Source organism: Anser anser (assembly GCF_964211835.1).
Source record: "Anser anser genome assembly, chromosome: 1".
NCBI lineage: Eukaryota > Metazoa > Chordata > Aves > Anseriformes > Anatidae > Anser > Anser anser.
Window position 1 is genome coordinate 140,060,475 of NC_139720.1, and position 20,292 is coordinate 140,080,766.

The following is a 20,292-nucleotide window of genomic DNA, read 5'->3' on the forward strand; positions in this document are numbered from 1 at the left end:
GGAAGTGTGCATTTATTTTTGAATTCATGGACTTGCAATAAAGGTTTATCTCCAGGAGTTTTGTTAGGCAGAAGTTACCTTATAATGCAATGCTTAATAAGGTATTAGCATGTTTGAAACTGTATTGGGATGTTTTTCTTGGTTTAAGCTCAGATGAAACTATGGTAGTAATTTCCTCTTTCCTCAGGAGGACTGAGAAGCAGGTGCAGAATAATTGCCAGTGGTACTCATATTTTTAGAAATTGTTTCAAGTATATGGCATAAAGGGGGCCTACTGGCAGCCCAATATCTGAGAAATTCAGAAGTTACAGAAAACAGGAGCAATGAAAAATGTATTGTTTGCTATAATTTCTGAACTTCTCAGGAGTTCTCCTGTCCTAAGACATTATTTATTGTATTTGTTTTTGGTGGTGGTGGTGGTGGGATTTTAGGTTTTGCACAAAGGAATTAAACCTGCATAAAATGCAGTTTTATTTTAAGGTTGTGACAATGGAAAAACATTTCATTATGTTTAAAGAAATCCTCTATTTCTGGAAGATTGGGTATTTATTATCATCCTGTAATCCTTTTTTTTTTTTCTGTAAATCTCACCATGGATCTGATTTTTAAATGTATGATGTTAAAGAATGGGATTAAGCATCTTGTATAACAGGCCTTAGCCTGAAATGAGTTATGAGCCTACAACTGAGCAAAAGGGACTTCTGTTATCTCAGATGATATGACTAAATCCAAAGTTTCTAAAACTGTAGCTACAGAGTAGAGTGGCAACACCAAAGCAGCTGTCAGCTACTTTAACTGATGGTCAAGGAAGCTAAAAGTCAGCTCTGCACCCTTGCTAGGGTTCCCTGAGGCTGATGGAGGGGAATTTCATCAGCCCAGTATTGAGAGTACTCTTCAGGGATGCTCTTTGTTGCAGATGGGGTAGTCCCACTGCACTATGCAGCCTCTCTGCTTCAATGTTTCTGGTGACTTCAAGCGGAAAAGAGAGCCCAAGATGGTTCCTTGAAAGCTTCTGATGAGGCCTGTGCCATGGGTTGACACAGCCTGGAGACAGCTTGAGAGAGATTAATTAATTCCAGATGTGTAAAGCCAGGAGTGACCTGAAGTTCAGAGTCTTCTGGGGAGATACTTGCAGGCACTGTTCAGATCTACTCAAGGACTCAGTTTTCACAGAAGTGCTCTTCCAGACATGGCCTCAAGAATTAATCTATCTATTCACATAAATAAGAAGAAGCTACAACAAATTATTCTTCACATTTAAATGTGCTTCTATTTTTCTATCATGTTAACACAGGCACCATTTACCAAGGTTTCCTCTTTTTAAAGGAATCATTTAGAAAAACAAACAGACATGCTTTATCTCAGAGGAAGAACTTAAGAATAAGGATAAAATAAACAGCTTGGATTTGGAGTCTGTAAATTTGAATTAATACAAAAGACATTTGTACCAGTATTTCGTATTAGTAGACATATGTTTAACAATATTTGTTTCCTGGGAGGTATTGTTATTAAAAAGAAAAAGAAAAAGAGAAAAAAAAGAAAAAGAAAAAAGAAAAAAGAAAAAAGACTAGATGGAGAGGAATTCAAACAAGAGTGGACCAAGACACAGATTAAAACTATGATCCAGAAGTTTGGCTTCAGCTTTGCCTAAAATTATTCATCATTTTGACAAGTATGCAACTACTGCATGAAGATGTATAGGAAATTCAAAGCATTTTTAACATCCTTACATGCTTTTAGCAGCCTCCATCTAGTGAACGATGTATAAAATGTATATTCTTTTTTTCTCTGTGAGCTGCTTTATAATTCTTCTATGATTCTTCTACATCACTATTCTAAGAAAATTTATGTTTTGAACCAATAGTACTGAAGGAATAATTTGGCACACTGTTTATGGTATGCAAAAGACATGCCTGAAGCTGTGAACATGAAGAGCAGAAAACTCCTTAGATGTTTTTTCACTCTAACTGCTCCTACTTGTAGGAGGCCTGCAATTAAGTTTGATAGTGAATTGAATTAGAATGTAGGCGGTGGTTCTGTACTTCTCAGATGAAAATCTTTATTTTATACTTAATTAAAAATACATTATTCTCCTTATGTACAAAACTGTACATTGTTTTGTTCTTGGGGTGTGTGTGGGGGAGTGGGGATTGTGTTCCCCAGGTTCAAGGCAGGCTTGAAAAAACTGAATAAACTGAAGGGAACTTCCCGGAACTAAGAGTACTTAAAACAAGTACCACAAATGTAGCTGTGGACTGTTTCTGTTAAAGAAAGAAAAAGTAGATGAATTTGTGAAGCCTTCACACTGGGGGGGAACATAACTGAAAGTTTTCCAAATGCCAGTCTTCAGAGGTCAAATCAGAAAGACAATTTTGATTTTCCTCTCCAGTAGGGATAAACACAAGATGATAATGTTCTGAAGAATGGGGAAAGGTCTGAAAAAAAGACTGACAAGAAAATGCCTCACTATCATACAGAATTTTTCTATATAAGGCTATTGTCCACTATATAAGGATATTGTCCAACGATATTGTTCTACCAATGTTTAGTGTGACAAGGTATAAAAAGACTAAATGGACTCAACTTGCAAGGCTGATTCAAAAAGGAAATGTATTCAGGAGGATTCATCTGCTCAGAAGCAGAGACATTGGGAGAACATAGTAGGAGTCACTTGAGTGTTTTGAGATCCTTGGCTTGATGCCACCTACCTATCCACACTTGGGATTATGTATTTTCTTCTTGTGAAATAATGAAACAGGTCCACACCTTCAGTTTGTCTCAAGATGACTAAGATTGTTTCTCTGACATAATGGATGATAAGCTATTTTGGTATCTTCTGCTAAGTTTCTTTTGTAAACACCACAATGAATCCTGGCTGACACCAGCTCAGATTTTGTCACTGCCAAACTTGGCACAAGCGGCAAGGGTTCTTGCTTCTGGTTTGCAGTGGGATGCTGTGGTAGCCCTGGTCAGGATAGGCTTCCTCACATTTCAGGAATGCTGAGGCGTGTTGTCCCATATCAATACTGTTGTTGAATAGGAAGGTTTGAAAACTTCCTAAACACTTATTCCTGTCCTGTACTATTTCCTGAGCTATCTGACATCGTAGCTCCTACTTGCCAGCCTCTACGGCAGGTAATGGAAAGATGTACATTGGGATAAATCCATCATCCAGCAACTGTTCATAGAACAGATTTTGGTTCTTGCCAATGTAACTACCTCACAGAAGGTGTTGATTGAAATGGAGTTGTTATTAGGAACAAGGTACAAATGTTGTGAATATTAGCTGCAGGAAAGGGTCCTAGAGGCAAAGACCTACAAATTACCACATGGTAGGAATCTTGAAACATGACCTGATGTGAAAGAGTAAATGTTAAATTTAGAGAGACCGTGCTAGCATTTAACTAGTATGTGACACACTTTTTCTAATGTATGGTAAATTAAAATCTAAAAAGCCACTTCCACCTTTCTGCTACATGTGAATAGTCATCCAATTTTGTATCTTAAAATTCTCATTAAGATCTCAGATTCAGCAGTGAGTAAAATATATAACATCCTGTGCAATACTATGAGCTCTAAATTAAGTCCAATTGCTGCTTTTGAAAGACTTTTAGATAACATTGTAGTAACCTTGGGCAAAGACCAAACCTTCACAGTTTGAATTAATACAAAATTTTTGACTGAGCCAACCCTAAATCACCAAAACAGCAGTGTAATGACACAGAAGTAGGAATAAAAGCCAGAGGAGCAACAAATACAACATTACTGATGGAAGAGTAATTAATTCAAGAACATCCTAAAGCTATACAGACATGAAACTTCCAAATACGGAATTATCAGGTAAAAACTCTAAAAAAAAAAAAAAAAAAGCTAATGGGAAAAGGCTGTATTTTTGCTTATTTATTTATTTATTTTCCATGCAATGTGAAAATCTTTTTAAAAGACATTTTGAGATCCTTAACAAGTACAACGGGAGATTTTTAAGGGAAAAATAGCTTCCTGCTGAAATTTTCCCTGAAGAAGAAAATGCAGGTGAAGACCTGCCTTTGAGACTTCCACTGTCTGCTTTTATCTTTTGCTTTTACCATGAAGTAAAATTTCTTTATTTTTTAATCTCTCTCCCACATTTGCAGCAATAAAGGCCTATACAAGGGACACTACAAAATTGTCTCCACAAGACAAAGAATAAGAATGAAATCAGTTATACCTGCAGTTCTGCCAATCATAACATATGGAGAATAAAATCCACTTGACCATTTCTAATAATCATTTGTATTATTCATAAATAGAAGGAAGGTGTTTCTAGAGCAGGTTATCCATTCCCTCATTGTTAAGCTGAGCTTTCTTAGTCGCAAGTGACTGAACAATTACTTAGAGAGAACTGTACATTAAATAGCTAATTTCAGGCTTCTGCATTTCAGGGCCTTATCCCAGGCCAGCAACAGTTAAAAGTTCCATTAACCTTAGTAGGCTATGGATCAGGTTGTCAATCACTCTCTTCAATAGCTATCTTACATGAGACATTTTTATAATAAGAAGGGCAACTGTTGGATTTGCAGGGTGATGTAAAAGTTTTGATTCTCATAAGTGTAAGTCAAACTCATAATCAACAAAGAAAAACACTTTACTGGAATAGAAGTATTGTTAGTACTCATTCATTTAATTGTTACGTTTCCAACCTCAGTGGCTAATGACAAGCTTATCAGAATCTATCATACAAAGTGTACAAGTGCAAGACAAATTGTTGTAAAAAAAAAAGAAAAAAAAGTTGAAATTTCACTTAGAAAAACTATGGTTTTTTCAAAATATTCATGCTGATTGATTACCATTTGACATGTGAATATCTTTTAAAAGTCAATATAGCCACTGTTGATTCTCTCTGCTAAACTGGAATTTGATTTATTGCAAATATTGTATCAGAGATTAAAAAAAAAAATCAAAGAAAACATTATTGCTAAATCTTCTTGTAATCAGAGACTAGTTTTCTGTTTTCTCATGAGTTGGTATTTACTGTCAGAAAAGAAGTCTTAACAATATACCCTCATTCCAGAGACAATTACAGTGGCAAGTTCTGGGTTTGATGAATTTCATTAAAGACAAACCTGAGGAGAAAACTGCAGAAAAGACAGAAAAAATGAAAGAAAACTAAGTTGCAAATGCCAGGATGGTGTGCACTTCTGTGTGAAGGAAGCAAGCAGAGATATCTTTGGTGCTGGAGCTGGAGAGTTGGACAAGGTCTTCAAAGGGTGTGTTCCTGATACCTGCCAGTTGGCAATGCTGGGGCTGCTGCAGATGAGGGCCCATGAGGACAGAAGATGTGCAAGTCTGAGTCTGTATGTGTGTGCTTGTGTAGATAAGGTGAGAAAGGTGAGAAAACAGAGGGGAGTATGATACAGAGATGGGGGCAGCAGAGTTTGTTGAAGTGTGACACCTAAGGCATCAGTTCTCTCCTTATGGTTCTATCGCCTTGTGGCAGTTTTACCCAGCTGGGCAGCTGAACTCCACCACAACCGCTCTCTCACCCACCCTCCTCAGGAAAGGGGGAGAAGAAACTATGCTGGAAAGAAAAAAAAAAAAAAAGGAAAAAAAAAAAAGGAAAAAAAAAAGCCTTACAGGTTGAGATAAGGATAATTTAATTAAAGGGAAAAGGAAGAGGAAAAAAAAATCAAAGGCTGTGCAGAAGCACAGATATAGAGAAATAAAAATTACTCTCTACTTCCCATCAACAAGCAATGTTTGGCCATATCCTGGGAAGTGGGGCCTCAATACATAACTAGAGCCCCCCTTTCCCACCTTTTATTGCTGAGTGTGACACCACAAGGTGAGGAGTATCCCTTTGAATCAGCTGCCCTGGTGATGTCGCCTCCCCACCTCTTGCCCACCCCCAGCCTGCTGGCTCTGGGGTCTTGGAGGGAGTCCTGATGTGGTGCCAGCACTGCTCAGCAATAGACACAACACTGGAGTGATACCAGGGCTGTTCTAGCTACACGTGCAGAGCACAGCTCTGTATGGGCTGCTGCAGGGAAAGTTAACTCCATCCCAGCCAGATTATAGTACACAACTATTAAAAAAACTTATATTCAGCTTCAAGAATCAACACAGGATTTTAGTTTGAATCCTAACTTCTTAAGAAGGTATGAGTCTAAATGACAGACATAGATTTTTGAAAGCCCAAATCTGATTTAATGAACCTTGGGAAAAAAATCACAGAATCACAGAATCATCTAGGTTGGAAGAGACCTCCAAGATCATCTAGTCCAACCTCTGACCTAACACTAATAAGTCCTACACTAAACCATATCACTAAGGGCTACATCTAAACGTCTTTTAAAGACCTCCAGGGATGGCGACTCAACCACCTCCCTGGGCAGCCTATTCCAATGTCTAACAACCCTTTCAGTAAAGAAGTTCTTCCTAACATCCAACCTAAACCTCCCCTGGCACAACTTTAGCCCATTCCCCCTCGTCCTGTCACCAGGCATGTGGGAGAATAGACCAACCCCCACCTCTCTACAGCCTCCTTTAAGGTACCTATAGAGAGCGATGAGGTCTCCCCTGAGCCTCCTCTTCTCGAGGCTAAACAACCCCAGCTCCCTCAGCCGCTCCTCGTAAGACTTGTTCTCCAGACCCCTCACCAGCTTCGTTGCCCTTCTCTGGACTCTCTCAGGCACCTCCATGTCCTTCTTGTAGCGAGGGGCCCAAAACTGAACACAGTACTCGAGGTGCGGCCTCACCAGAGCCGAGTACAGGGGGACAATCACCTCCCTAGACCTGCTGGCCACACTGCTTCTTATGCAAGCCAGGATGCTGTTGGCTTTCTTGGCCACCCGAGCACACTGCTGGCTCATATTCAGCTGCCTATCAACCAGTATTCCCAGGTCCTTCTCTGCCAGGCAGCTTTCCAACCACTCATCTCCCAGCCTGTAGCGCTGCTTGGGGTTGTTACGCCCCAGATGCAGGACCCGGCACTTGGCCTTGTTGAACTTCATGCAGTTGACCTCAGCCCATCGGTGCAGCCTGTCCAGTTCATTATTGTAGATTTGCAAGGTCTAAAATTCAGACTCCAAATTTCAAGAGCCCAAGGAGAGCTATGAATATCATTACACCTACCTGACATAAAGGAAGTCCCCAGAACTGTGAGAATGAATACCTGAAGTCTCAAAATGCCAGGGGACCAACAGGACTGAACAGCTGGAGAGCAGAGCAACAAATAATTCTCCCAACAAAAGCATTCACTGTTTTATCTCTTTGTGGAGGTGTGATTAACTCTTTCCACACACAGATGCCTGACAGACAGAAGTTTTGTCTGGCACCAGGGGAAAGCAGGTTCAGAGCTCCTGGAATCCAGCTGCAACTGCACTCATACATTCAGACTTAAAAAAAAAACAAAAAGTCCAATTAACTTTCTCCACTTCTGCACTTACATTAGTCAAGCAAGATGGGATGGGGAGAGGAGGGAACACTATTTTGAAGAGGAGGGGATGCTATCTGGAATAATGAGAACCCAGAGTAGATGTTTGTTGTGGGCTTGAAACCAAACCCTAACCATCAGAGCATTTGAGATTATGCAATACCCTGGCAAAAGGAGGCCAAGCTCCTGCAAAGCCATGTAAGTAAACAAAGGGCACTATTTTCAAATGGTATGGAGCATTTGTTTCTCCACTTGTCTTCTTCTGAATGCCATATAACTAACAACAGCCTGTGCAGCATGGCTGGCTGAGGTGAATCCCAACAAATTTGGTATTTAAGAAAGGAAAAAAAAAAACAAACACAAAAACTACAAATACGCATTTGTCTTGAGAAGAATACACCAATGACAAGCACTCTCTGGCCATCAGGGCTCAGTAGGACATTAAAAAAAGTTGATGATGTTTAAAAAACAAAAGAGCTTCATGAATATTCATTAAGTAAATATCCTCAGATTAGTTAGCCAGTACAGGAGAGGTTGTTCATTAAAAACAAGCATGCACAGACTCACCCATATTCATCAGTTATGGCACCTAGTGCATCTTTTCTTGCTTACTGTTGTGAGTGAGCCAACAGTCTTCAATTGCTCCAATCAGCCTGTGACCATCTTTCTATGCCATCTCCCTTGCAACCCCTTCCCCATGGTGAGGGGCTCAGCTGCTTACTGCTGACCCTGGCCTTGCTTTGTCAACCTGATATCCAGGTTGGGTGGTGGTCCTGCCTCACCAACACAGACCTATGGGGTGATGGTTAGACTGCTGGCTGAACCCCCTAATGCCATGGGACTGCTTGGCTCTTCTCATGTTTGAAATGGTTTCTAAAGCCAGCTGTTCTTTGCTCACCTAACTCAAGAGTTAGGCACCTGAGCATCTCTTCCTGTGGATAAATCTCTGGGAATGTGTTACTCTTGTGAAAAAGTCAAGGAGCATCAGCTAATGCCTGTATCCACCTGCCCCACCCCTTGACCTGATGGGGGCTCCCCCAGTGAAATTTGACCTTCTTATAAAATCATGCTTATTCCTCCCTTCTCCTGCTAAAAGCTATTTCTTTGCATATTCTTAAAATACAAGCAGTGCTTTCTTTCTTATTCTAAGATAGCTTTTTACTTGCCATTGAATGTCTCCTTCAACAGTGTGTACTTTAAAATGTGTTGTTACTAACATTATCCCACAGAGCTTTACCTGAATGTGTGAAAACAAATACTGACCTTGCTTTGCAGCCCTGTGACGTAGGGCTGAGAGCATTGCGTAAGCTGAGGTTCTTGCTGAAACAGCAATTTCAAAATATAAAACACAAATTAGAAGTTGTATGACAAGAAGGCTCCACTAATCATCACCCACCTGTTGTATGCAAAGGTGTATCTTTTTATGACAGCAGTTATGGCTATTTATTGGGTATAGGTATTGCTTGGGGTTATTTAGAATATATGAAGTAATACTTTGATTCCCCGTATTTCATTTGTAACAATCAGCTATTAAGGGTTTAAAACAGGGAACTTTTATAGTGTTTTCTATTTCTGATGAATTAGCTTGAACTTATTTATGTAAAGGCTTCTTTGGACTGCAAGAATCTCTCAAGCTAAAGGCATCTGAGGAAAAACATAAATAGAACTTACATGCTGCCAAGAAGTTTTCACGTAAATGAAAATCCGATTCAGTAGCTACAAGGTCTTTGTGTTTATCTAGCAGTGTAAAAAATTGAGTGGTTTAAAAAGAATGAATATGCTTTCCCTTGGGAGGGGGTGTGTGGGAAGCAGGAGCAGAAAAGCATAAGCTACAGCTCACTCCATGAGATTTACTTGTGGACTCCTCATGATTCAGGGGGGTGTAAGGTGGAGGACAGGGGTTTTGTTTTCCTCCCTCCCCCCCTACCTCCCACCTGGAAAGACTGGGACTGGAAAACCTGCTGTTTAACACCTGGCTACCCAGCTATTGTCATCAACAAGGCTTTGACTTTTGCAGTCATGGAAGGTGTTTTGATGAATACAGGTTACTGGGGAGAGATGGGGCCCAGCTATCTAGAATAGGAAAGAAAATCTTCTCTGGCAGGCTGGCTGCCTTAGTGAATTAGGCCCTAAACTAACAAACATGGGTGACTGGGCCCTAAACCAGGATACTCACATGTTTGTGAGCAATAGGGTGGAAGAGTGCACCTATCAGAGGAGTGAGGAATGTCCTTCAGCTGTCCAAAAAAGGCTTGGTCAAAAAGGATGGACAGTTGGTCCAGATTAAGTGCCTCTATACAACCACTCACAGCAAGTGTAACAAACAGGAGGAGCTAGTAGCCACTGCCCAGCTGGAAAACTGATTTGATTGGAACTTGGTGGGACAAATCACACAACTGGAGTGCTGCAATTGATGGCTATAAACTATTCAGGAGGAAAAGTGAAGAAGGAAAGGTGAAGGAGTTGCCCTCTATGAAAAAAAAAAAAAAAGAAAAGAAAAGAAAAAATGGGATTGACTGCATGGAGCTGTCTTTGAAGAACAGCAACACACAGGTTGAGAGCTTATGAGTGAAAATTAGAGACCAAGTGCAAGGTCCTGCACCTGGGCTGGGTCAATCAGAAACAAGAATACAGGCTGGGTGTTGACTGGACACAGAATTGTCCTGTGGAGAAGGACCATGGGGTACTGGTGGATGAACACATCTATATGAGCCAACAGTATGCATTTGCTGCCCAGAAAGCCAACCATTCCCTGAGGTGCAACAAAAGAAGTGTGGCCAGAAGATCAAGGGAGGTGATTCTCCCCCTCTGCTCTCATGAGACCCTACCTGGAGTGCTGTGTTCAGGTCTGGGGCCCCCAGCACAAGAAGGATATGGATGTATTAGAATGAGGCCATGAGAAAGATCAGAGAGCTGCAGCACCTCTCTTGTTTAAACACAGGCTGAGAGGGTTGGCGTTGTTCAGCTTGGAGAAAAGAAGGATCCAGGGAGACCTTATAGTGGCCTTCTAGTCCCTAAAGGGTACTACAGGAAAGCCTGGGAGGGATTCTGTCAAAGCATGTAGTGGTAAGACAAGGGCTAATGGTTTTAAACTAAAAGAGGATAGGTTTAGATTAGATATTAGGAAGAAATTTTTTACTCAGAGAGTGGTGAAGCACTGGAACAGGTTGCCCAGAGAAGCTGTGGATACCCCCTGCCTGGAATTGTTCAAAGCCAGGTTGGATGGAGCTTTGGGCAACCTGAAATAGTGGAAGGTGTCCCTGCCCATGGCAGGGGGGTTGGAGTTAGATGATCTTTAAGGCGCCTTTCAACCCAAACCATTCTGTGACTCTATAATTTACTGTGAACACACAGTGATGTCTCTAAATTATGACTCTCTCTCTCTCTCTCTGTCTGGTTTTCTTGATCACCCTTCCATTGGATGATTTGCAAGTTTAAAATTTCACGTTTTTCTCCTTATATGCAGTTCCTTTTTTTGTTTTTTTTCTTTTTTTTTCACAGCTCAGTGCCAGGTGGTTTAGTATTCCCTCTACTTTAATTATCTTTATAAACCTTATTTGACATTGTAGCATGAGAATTATTCTTGCTATAGTATATGAGTATCTTGCCAGATGGCAACAGGGGAATTCTCCCATACTTGTGAATTAGTTTGACATCACCTAACAGTGAGAGCTTGCTTAAGGTGTAAAGGTGCATGGTGACAGCACCAGCACAGTGAGCTCTGCTGTGTATTCCATGTGTTCATCAGATGCAGTAGGTATTAATCAGGTTATGTGTGTATCTTGGCATGAAATTCAAAATCATCCTCAAGAAAAAAGATGAGTACCTTTTCCAGATGGCCATGAAAACTTTTCCTGGCTGACGAGTTATTATAAGAAAGGACAGTCTTCTTGCAAGTGTAAAGCACACCACTATGTTAATGCTTTAACTCATTGCTGGCACAAGGTAGAATATGACAGCATTATGACAGCATTTCTCATCTTGCTTAGTTTTCAGACATAGTCTTTGTTACAGCTGGCTTCCTACCTGTATAACTCCAAAATTGCCAGATTAACATAAGGGTTATTTAAATGTTTGGGGAAAAAAAAAAAGGGGGGGGGGGTGGGCGGGGAAGAAGACAAATAATATCAACTAGCAGAACTCTGCTGAGTACGAAATCTAGTCATTTGGGGAAAATGAACTGGCTTATACAAATACTGGAAGAAAAGCAACATGTTGCCATGTGGTCAGTGTGACCTGTCTTCATTATCACTGTAACTCTGCTGAAAAGGAGCTAAAAAAGTACATCTGAACTGGACACAGGTAGGTAACGCTGTGGCAGCTCCCATATTATAGATGAACACACACTTTACTGAGAAGTAATAGTGTCATAAAACAGCAGAAGGATGTAAGTTAGAAGCAAAAAAAGATATTAGGCTTTTGAATCCATCTTCTGTTAGTGGAGGACTGTGGAGGACTATTGCCTGCAGTACGTTTTCTCATACTTTGTCTGGTCTACTTTGTCCTGTATAATAGTAGTTTCCGTAATTTCCCTGAGGAGGAGCAGATGACAGTTTAGTAGCTCTCATTGTCAGGAAGCTGCTGTTGGTATTCTGCCTGCTTTCCTTTTCCCAACTCCATCTCATAAGCCTGAACAATTTCCTGAGTTGCACTCTAAATAATGCTGCTTTTCTTGTCTCCGCACTGCAAAAGGATGGTGACTGGTAGGACATCTACAGGCTCCCAGAGGCTAGTCCATGGGAAGTGGCATCTCCAGGGAGCAGCTCAAAACCGAGGGGGCACCTATGTCCACATTACTGTAGGGGCAGCCCCAACACAGACCCCCTGTTATGCATACACTTCTGTGCTCACTGCAGGTAGTCACAGAAATATCTTAAATTTTGCCTCTGAGACATATTCCACAGTCCCAGGTGGGCTTTGTGCCCCACCCTCCTTTTAGGAATCCTTGCATTATAGCATAAGGCATGCTCATGATTTCCCAATGTACCAGTTAATTTTCCATACTCCGGGCCCTAGGTTGCTGAGGGCCTCAAAAAGAACATAGAAAATACATTTTTCTTCGTTCCGTGTTAACTATTTACTCACTTGAATATGAACCTAAAAGTGGTTTTGTCCTGTGCAAAGCAAGAGGTTGACAGGCCTAGTTGTTTACCAAGACACTATCAACATCTTAATATGGCCAGCTGTGTAATTCTTGCATGTGTGTTTAGCTATTCTTCACTCAAACTCAAGATGACTGCTCCAGGTGTGAGCAAAGCAGGAAAAACAGGACTTTCCCATTCCTACTATTCCTTCCAATGACCTGCATGCTGCGGCATTAATTGACGTGCCTGCCTTAGTGGCACTGAGACATGGTTTAGTGATGGGACTTAGTAGGTCAGGCTGATAATTGGACTTGATGACCTCAAAGGTCTTTTCCAACCTCAATGACTATATGATTCTACATATAGATCCTTTAATGAGTTGTTATTTTGTACTTTATTGTTATCCACCAGCTCCTGGTTCAATTTATGGATAACTCACCTGAGAAATTTGCATTCCTAAGAAACAGACTTCAAGGATTTGTATCCATAACATAAAAAACTTTTACATGCTTGCAACATTTTGATCTGCTAAACTACCGACACAAAATATTTGATAAAGCTTTAGTGATGTTTCATTAAAATAAATAAATAAATAAATAAAAGTTGCTATCTAGTCCTGAGGATACATTAATAATGTCAGTTGGTAGGCAATCACCCAACAGCAGTAATTTCAGAGGTTAATCATTTTTATGAATTGTTCACAGTGTTTCCCAAATTGTAACATAACACTGCTTAAATATAAAATAATAATAATAATTGGATTTTCAAAAATTTACTATCAGTTAAGCAGGTGGTTACTTCTAATAGGTCTCTGGCTGAGAGAAGACTTACCAAATGATAACCGTGGAGCTTACTACAGAATCAGAGTAATCATGAAGCTTACTTCAATCATGCATAAAGTTTCGATGGTGTTTGAATTTCATAAGAACTTATCCAGCTCAACTAACATGTGCTATCTAAACATCTTTTTAGCCGTGTTGCTGTTTTTATAAGAAAGAGTAAGATTTCTGAAGAAATAAAAGAGGCATTATTAGATTTTAATTACAATCAGTCAGTAAGGTCATTAACAAAGGTTAATAGAGAGAAATAGAGTGCCTTTGAAATATCAAGAAAAATACTAAGCCTATGGCTAAATGATTAACTACTCAAGAAAGTATCTAGCATCACTAACCCTACCATTGTGCTTAAAATCTTTAATTTATGGTGAAGACGTGTGTCTCAATGCAGGAATGGCTTAAATAAACTTAACTGAGAATAATATAAAACTTTAAGTATATAACAAACAGCCATGCCAAGGTATCATTTATTCTTCAGTTTGTGAAATTACATAAAGAATAAAGAAAAAGAAAATGAAGTTAACCAAAAAAAAGGAAGTTAACCAAAGCCAACAGTTTTAAAGTCTTCACTTTAGAGGTCTTATGTGAACATTGATACACATGAAGAGATTGGACTGTGCACTTAGTCACATGGTCTGAACTTTTGGGTAGACCTGTGTGGTGTCAAGAGTTGGACTTGATGATCCTTAAGGGTCCCTTCCAACTCAGGATGTTCTATGATTCTATGATTCTATGACAATCAACTTACATTTGAATGAAAGCAAACTTGGAATAAATATTTTGAAATATTTAGTTTTCTAAAATAAGCACTGCCATTTGTGTCATTCTTACCTGCAGAAGTTTTCACAATTTCTGAAGTATTTCTGAGACCCATAAAGTCAAACTGATAGAGTCTCCAAGACTTCTGGTCAGCAGCCTCCACTGAGTTTTTTCTCCATCTGTAAATCATTTCTTCTTTAGGATAGCCATCTAAAAATAAATAAATACTTATATACATATTATTTCATACAAAGGGTGATGTATAAAAGTATCTGTCTGATATCTGAGAACAACTCAGTTTCTGATCTGATGCTTAGTCAGTGATTTTGGTGGCAGTATTCAACAAAAGAGTAATATGGCACACAAAAATAGAGCTGTAATTCGAGGCACATTATGATTCTCCATGATCGTTTTTGTTGTTGTTGTTGTTGTTGTTGTGATTTTTTTCCCAATGGAAAAAAAATCTGATTTGTTCTATCAGAAGTAGATTTCTTCAGGGATGCCATTGATTATACTAATTTGAAGTCCACACATCCAGACACATTAAATATACTGCTTTACATATATTCTGAATAACTTGTGCAAACTAATAGAAGGAAAAAATAAATAAATGGTGGTGGTGAAGATGTAAACAATTGAAAATGACAGATTGTTTTAAATGTGATAATAGTTCTAATGGTATGTGTGCTACTGTACTTCCGAAATGAGCTCAAAACAATGCAAAAACTTGTGAATTTTTTAATTAGCCTGGGATTTTTAAAGTGATTATGCCATCATCTTACTTCTAAAGGCCACGGTATTTAACAAGGCATCACCTGATCTACACGGCTGAAATAACTTCTGAAAGTCTTCCTTTATCAATTTAGAGCTTAGAAAACAGAATTAATTCTCATGCCAATATTTAATTTCCCTTTTTTGTAAGACTGGCATTTTCCAATAGGAGTCCAACAGAAAATTTTCAACCAGCCCTAATCATAATAATAGACCATCTAGAAAACAACAACATGCTCACAACAGTTAAGACTAGATTGTTCTCTAATGCATAATCCAATGCATTCCTATTCATCTAATAATTAATATAGTAGGTGTAGATTACAAAACAAATTAAAAACCTAACAACAACAATAGGCAGTTAATATACCTATCTCATCAGTATTTTTTTCCCATCAGATACTAATAGGTTTTGATATTTATGTTGCAAAACAGCTTCTGTCGTCATGGTGCTACTTCTTTGATGTGTTCCTATATGTGATTTTGTCATCTTGTTTAAAGTTCCATCCCACTGGGGCATTGTTATAAAGTGTACATGACCTTATTTATCCCTTTTCATAGCACAGCATGAAAAATACCCACAAGTCCCTCAGTTCTAATCTGTAGAAAATTACTATGTGTTAATTCAAAATGTAACATTCACATATTTTCCATCAATGTAAATAAACAACACATGAAGAACCCAACAGAATAACAAGCACAAGCCCTGCCATTCTGCACAAGATCTCTTGCTGCCAAGCAATTTTCACTGCCAATTCTACTGTGCCAGTTTGTGAGATTGATTTAAAGGTTAATTTTTTTTTCTTTTTTGACTGGCAGATTATGGCAGAAGATGCAGAGGTACAGTGAAAGAATAGAGGGCTTTTCAGGGTCTGGTGGCCTTAGCCATGAATCCTCTGAAATCTCCTTGAGCCTGGCTCCTATTTGGCTGAGCACTCTGATCACATTTCTAACCAATGTCCTTGTCTAACTGAAAGGCCTACATTTTACCTTAGGAGACTTCTTAACTTGGTTTAATCTGGATACTTTTGTCCCCAGAGTTCAGGACAGAAAAGGCATCAGATGTTCTCCTCACCATGCTGCTGTGTTCTCACACCAGGTGGCAATGGCAGAATTGCCCCTTCCCTTCAAAGCAGTATTGGGATTACAAGGGAGGCTGCCAAGGTGTTCTGGGTCCTAATTCTACATCCTAGCATATATGTGCCTCCTGATACAGAGGAAATGAAACCACTGCCCTCTTGCACTCCCTGCATCAGCTCATGCTGCAGAACTTGTTGCCCAAAGCACTAATTTGCAGATTTTGTAGCAGGCAGGGCCCCTTTTCTCAGGTGAATTCAAAAATATTCTCTCACAAAAATCACATTGAGGACACCAAAATTTTAGGATATTAAAAAAGTGGGTTTGTGTCTGTGTTATGACAGGAGAAATTTGATCAGCAAGAGATAACTCCAGAGAGTATGGAACTTTCTTTGGTGACACACTGAGTTCACTAATATTTTGGAAGGAAAGAGCGGCTTAGGAAGAGTGGTAAGTGTCAACATATTTCATGTGACATATTCATAATTAGATATTTCAGCTCTGAAGTATTTCACTCAGACATTTAAAAAATTAAATCTTTAAATTTTTAACTTCAAAGCTATATTTTTCTTTTATTTTCTTTTATTAAGATTTCACCATAATTATTGCAAGTAAAAATATTTCAAGTATCCTGGAAGTAACATTTTTTTTTTAAACATATTATTTTAGATGGATCTAAAATAAACATTTTACTTTTCTTCCAAGATTTACTGAAAAAAAAAGTGTCAATTAGTCTTTAATTCAACTTCTTTGCCCCTTTGTATGTATCACTAGTGAGACCACATCTTGAGTACGGTGTTCAGTTTTGGGCCCCTCATTACAGGAAGGATATAGAGTTGCTTGAGCATGTGCAGAGAAGAGCCACAAAGCTGGTGAAGGGACTAGAAAACAAGATATATAAGGAGCAGCTAAGGGAAATGGGGAGGTTTAATCTGGAGCAGAGGAGGCTGAGGAGAGCCCTCATTGCTCTCTATAGGTACCTGAAAGGAGGCTGCAGCAAGAGGATGTTGGTCTCCTTTCTCAAGTGACAAGTGATAGGAAGTAAGGAAATGGTCTCAAGTTGTGCCAGAGGAGGTTTAGATTGGATATCAGGAAAAAATTCATCATGGAGAGGGCAGTCTAACATTGGAACAGGCTGCCCAGAAAAGTGGTGGAGTCCCATCCAAGATATTTAAGAGACATCAATGTGGTGCTTAGGGACATGGTTTAGTGGTGGACTTGGTACTGTTAGGTTGGATCTGATGATCTTAAGGGTCTTCTCCAACCCAGATGATTCTATAATTCTTCCTATTTTTTGGTCTTTTTTCTTCATCCCATGGGCAGCCCACCTAAAATTCATTACAGTGTCAGTAATACATGAAACTTGCTGTTAAATGAACCAAGGCATAGCTATTTGTCCTGGCACAAGCAGCACATAGTCAGGAGCAAGTTCATGACTCTCATCATTCGGTATTTTTCCTGTATTTTTGACTAAGAAGAGACAGATTCAATTTGAGAATGACTACTTTCAGTATTACTCATTGTCATTAGATAGTAAGCAATTGACTTCAGGAGACCATCATGCACTTTCAATAACAGTCCCTTTTATCCACAGATACTGACATCTACTCTTACAGTGGCTGGGTTACTTACATCAAAGGAGACAGGTACATGTGGTTCAATGGGAGTTGTTTCAACCTGTTAAATAACTGCTGTTACATTCAGCTCCAGTGCTGGGTGACTTTCCTTTTCAGTTCATTTAAAAGATATAATATTTCTTATGGAAAAATGACACATCTGCTTGGACAGTATTTCACACCTAAGATTTATCTAACTTTCAGAGTGGACTGTGGAGGATGACTGTTCACAATGGTGCTCTTGGTGATATGTAATATTTCTTGTATATAGGCTAATTACTTCTTGCACTCTAAATGTATCATTTTAGAAAATATCAGACCTGGAGATTTCAGTGCTTCCAGAAGAAAACACAACCTCTGCTATTCAGCCTGCAACACAACTATGAATATATTATCTACAGAAATATCTGTTTTCTTGCAGTTCACCAGCATACCAAATGGCAGTAAATTACCTTAAATTCTTGACCTTGTGGCATCAAGCCATCCATGCTAATCAAATTGCTATCAAGTGTATTTAACCTGACAATTTGCTTTAGGTTATGTGAGAATATCCATTCTGCAACAGAGCAAGACTCCAAGAGCACAAGGAGGCTTTACGGTGGGTGATAGTAAGTCAGCAAGGGAGACAGCATGGGAAAAAGACAACCCCAACAACCAAATGACACTTCTGTTACAGCTGTACAAGCTCTGGTAATATGCAACTCAGGAGTTGCTCAGCATAAGACCTTCATTTACCCTCCCATTAATTTATTTGTGTGCCTTTACGTTCTCCCTCTTTTTGGCCTGATAGTTTTGTATGTTCTGTTGTAGCTATTCATATTTTCCAAAGGTTTTAGATTTGTATTCGAACGTACCAAAGAGTTTTAGAGAGATCACCTTGAACCCTTTTTTTTTTTTTTTTTGTAAGACTGGCACTTACATGCATTTGTAAAAGCAAATCAAGAAAAAAATTGTTGAATTTATTTCTTTAAGAGACCTGTAAGATGTATCCATGTAGTACCTCCTGTTTACTTTCACCAAACATACTTAATGGCTATTCCAGTTGATATAAATGATTGGTACCTTGTTGTTTCACTCAAAGGCTTAAACATATATGTTTTCAAAGTGCACCACTGATTTTAACTCCAATAATGGAAACATGGGTAAGTAATAAATGCATTTTTTGCTGTTTGGGAGGTAAACTTATTAAAACAGAAAGGCAAATTGTCATGACAACCTGTCAGAGTGTGTGGATTTTGTTTTATTTCCCTTTTATTATTGGAATAATTGAAGTCATGTTACCACATCTTCTCACATCACCACCATATCATTTATAACTGACAGGTTAAAAATAGTTAAACTTCATTCTTCATGCTCATACTGTTCCACTTTCTCTGGAGACTAAGTAGTTTGCACAGAAGCCTCTACCAAACTGCTGGAGAAATGGTCAAGACCAGAAATATCACCAGGCTGGATAAGATGTGTGCAGTCACAAGGTAGCAGAGAAAAATGGTGTCAAGTGGTACTTGAAGAACATCTGCTATAGGAATCAGTCCTGATGAAAAATCAGCAACTTCCATAATATGAGCATTGATGTATCCATGCCTACTAGTACATACTGCCTCTAATCTTGATTTCCCCAGTGCTGTTGCGGCTTTGGGCATCTCTGATCAATGCTTGATTTCTTTGTGTTACCTTTTTTCTGTGATAATGAATCTATTTTAGCAAGGGTATAGAAGGAAGGAAGATAGCAGAAAAAGGGTCATATCAAAAAGGACACAGAAAACTGAAAGAACAAAATTCCATCCAAAAAATCTTTTATTGGAAACATGTCCTCCTAAAGATAATAAAAATGAGAGACATGGAAAGAAAAAAAAATAAAAAGAAGAAGAAAAAAAAAAACCGCTTTCGACTTTTCAGACTTTTTTTTTTTTTTTTACTGCTGGTTCTTCACACTTAGTATTCAAACATAACACAGGCAGACCCCGCTTGTAGCAGAAAGAATAATGAAACAAGGAAACTCATCTCTCCTTCCTAGCCTTAGAAAAATTTATATGCCCAGAGTGTGCAATGAGGAGTTAATGAAAGCAGAAGCAAAGCTGAAAATGTGGGGGGAGCAAGAAATGAAGAATCAGTTCAGTTAAGTATCTGCCAGGAGGCTGATGCTTGTGACTGGAGTATATATTTGAAAAACATAGCTGGATTCTGGGAATGTTCTGCTTTTCCAGGGGTGTTAGAGATACATTCAAAGTCAGGAGAAAGTGTGATCTGACAGACAAGCTGTCACCATCAGCTAGTACTCAGTTTACACCACAGACATGGAGGGAGTGTGGTAGACTGAACTGCTGCCGATGAACATATTCCAGAGAGGGAAGGATGCCCTGACACAATTATATGCAGGCCATTTGAGGTAGCCCTTTACACCTTGCAGCCAGCTGCTTCCAGGCACGCTTTGCTTCCTTGGATGCAAAATTTTTATTCAGACTAATCAGAAGACTTGTATCAACACTGCCTCAGTCAGACAAATGGATAATGAAGTCCAGAAATGCAACTTTCTCTGCTACCATGCTATGGATGGCAAATCAGATGCTGCCTAGGCTCTTTTTTTTTTTTTTTCTGTCTTTCTAAATGCTTCCTCATTGGAAAGCAAACTGCGTTTAAAATCCTAAATTCTCGGTGTTTCAGAGGTAGAGGTTTCACAGTGATCTAATCCTGTATGTGTCTTATGTTTGTCCTCAGAAGGTGTATGTGCTTTTAAC

At 39.1% G+C, this 20,292-nt stretch overlaps 1 protein-coding gene across 4 annotated transcripts in view; it reads right to left on the minus strand.

Moving 5' to 3' along the window:
- GABRG3 (gamma-aminobutyric acid type A receptor subunit gamma3) overlaps window positions 1–20,292 on the minus strand; it is a 334,861-nt gene that overhangs the window by 36,555 nt on the left and 278,014 nt on the right. For 3 of the 4 annotated variants that reach the window (XM_083824312.1, XM_083824313.1, XM_083824311.1), the window contains one exon: window positions 14,163–14,300. In XM_083824312.1, the coding sequence (XP_083680438.1) occupies window positions 14,163–14,300 (138 nt within the window). Of the gene's footprint in view, window positions 1–11,520; window positions 13,503–14,162; window positions 14,301–20,292 lie in introns of those variants that run through there. The other variant, XM_083824314.1, reaches the window with a different exon arrangement.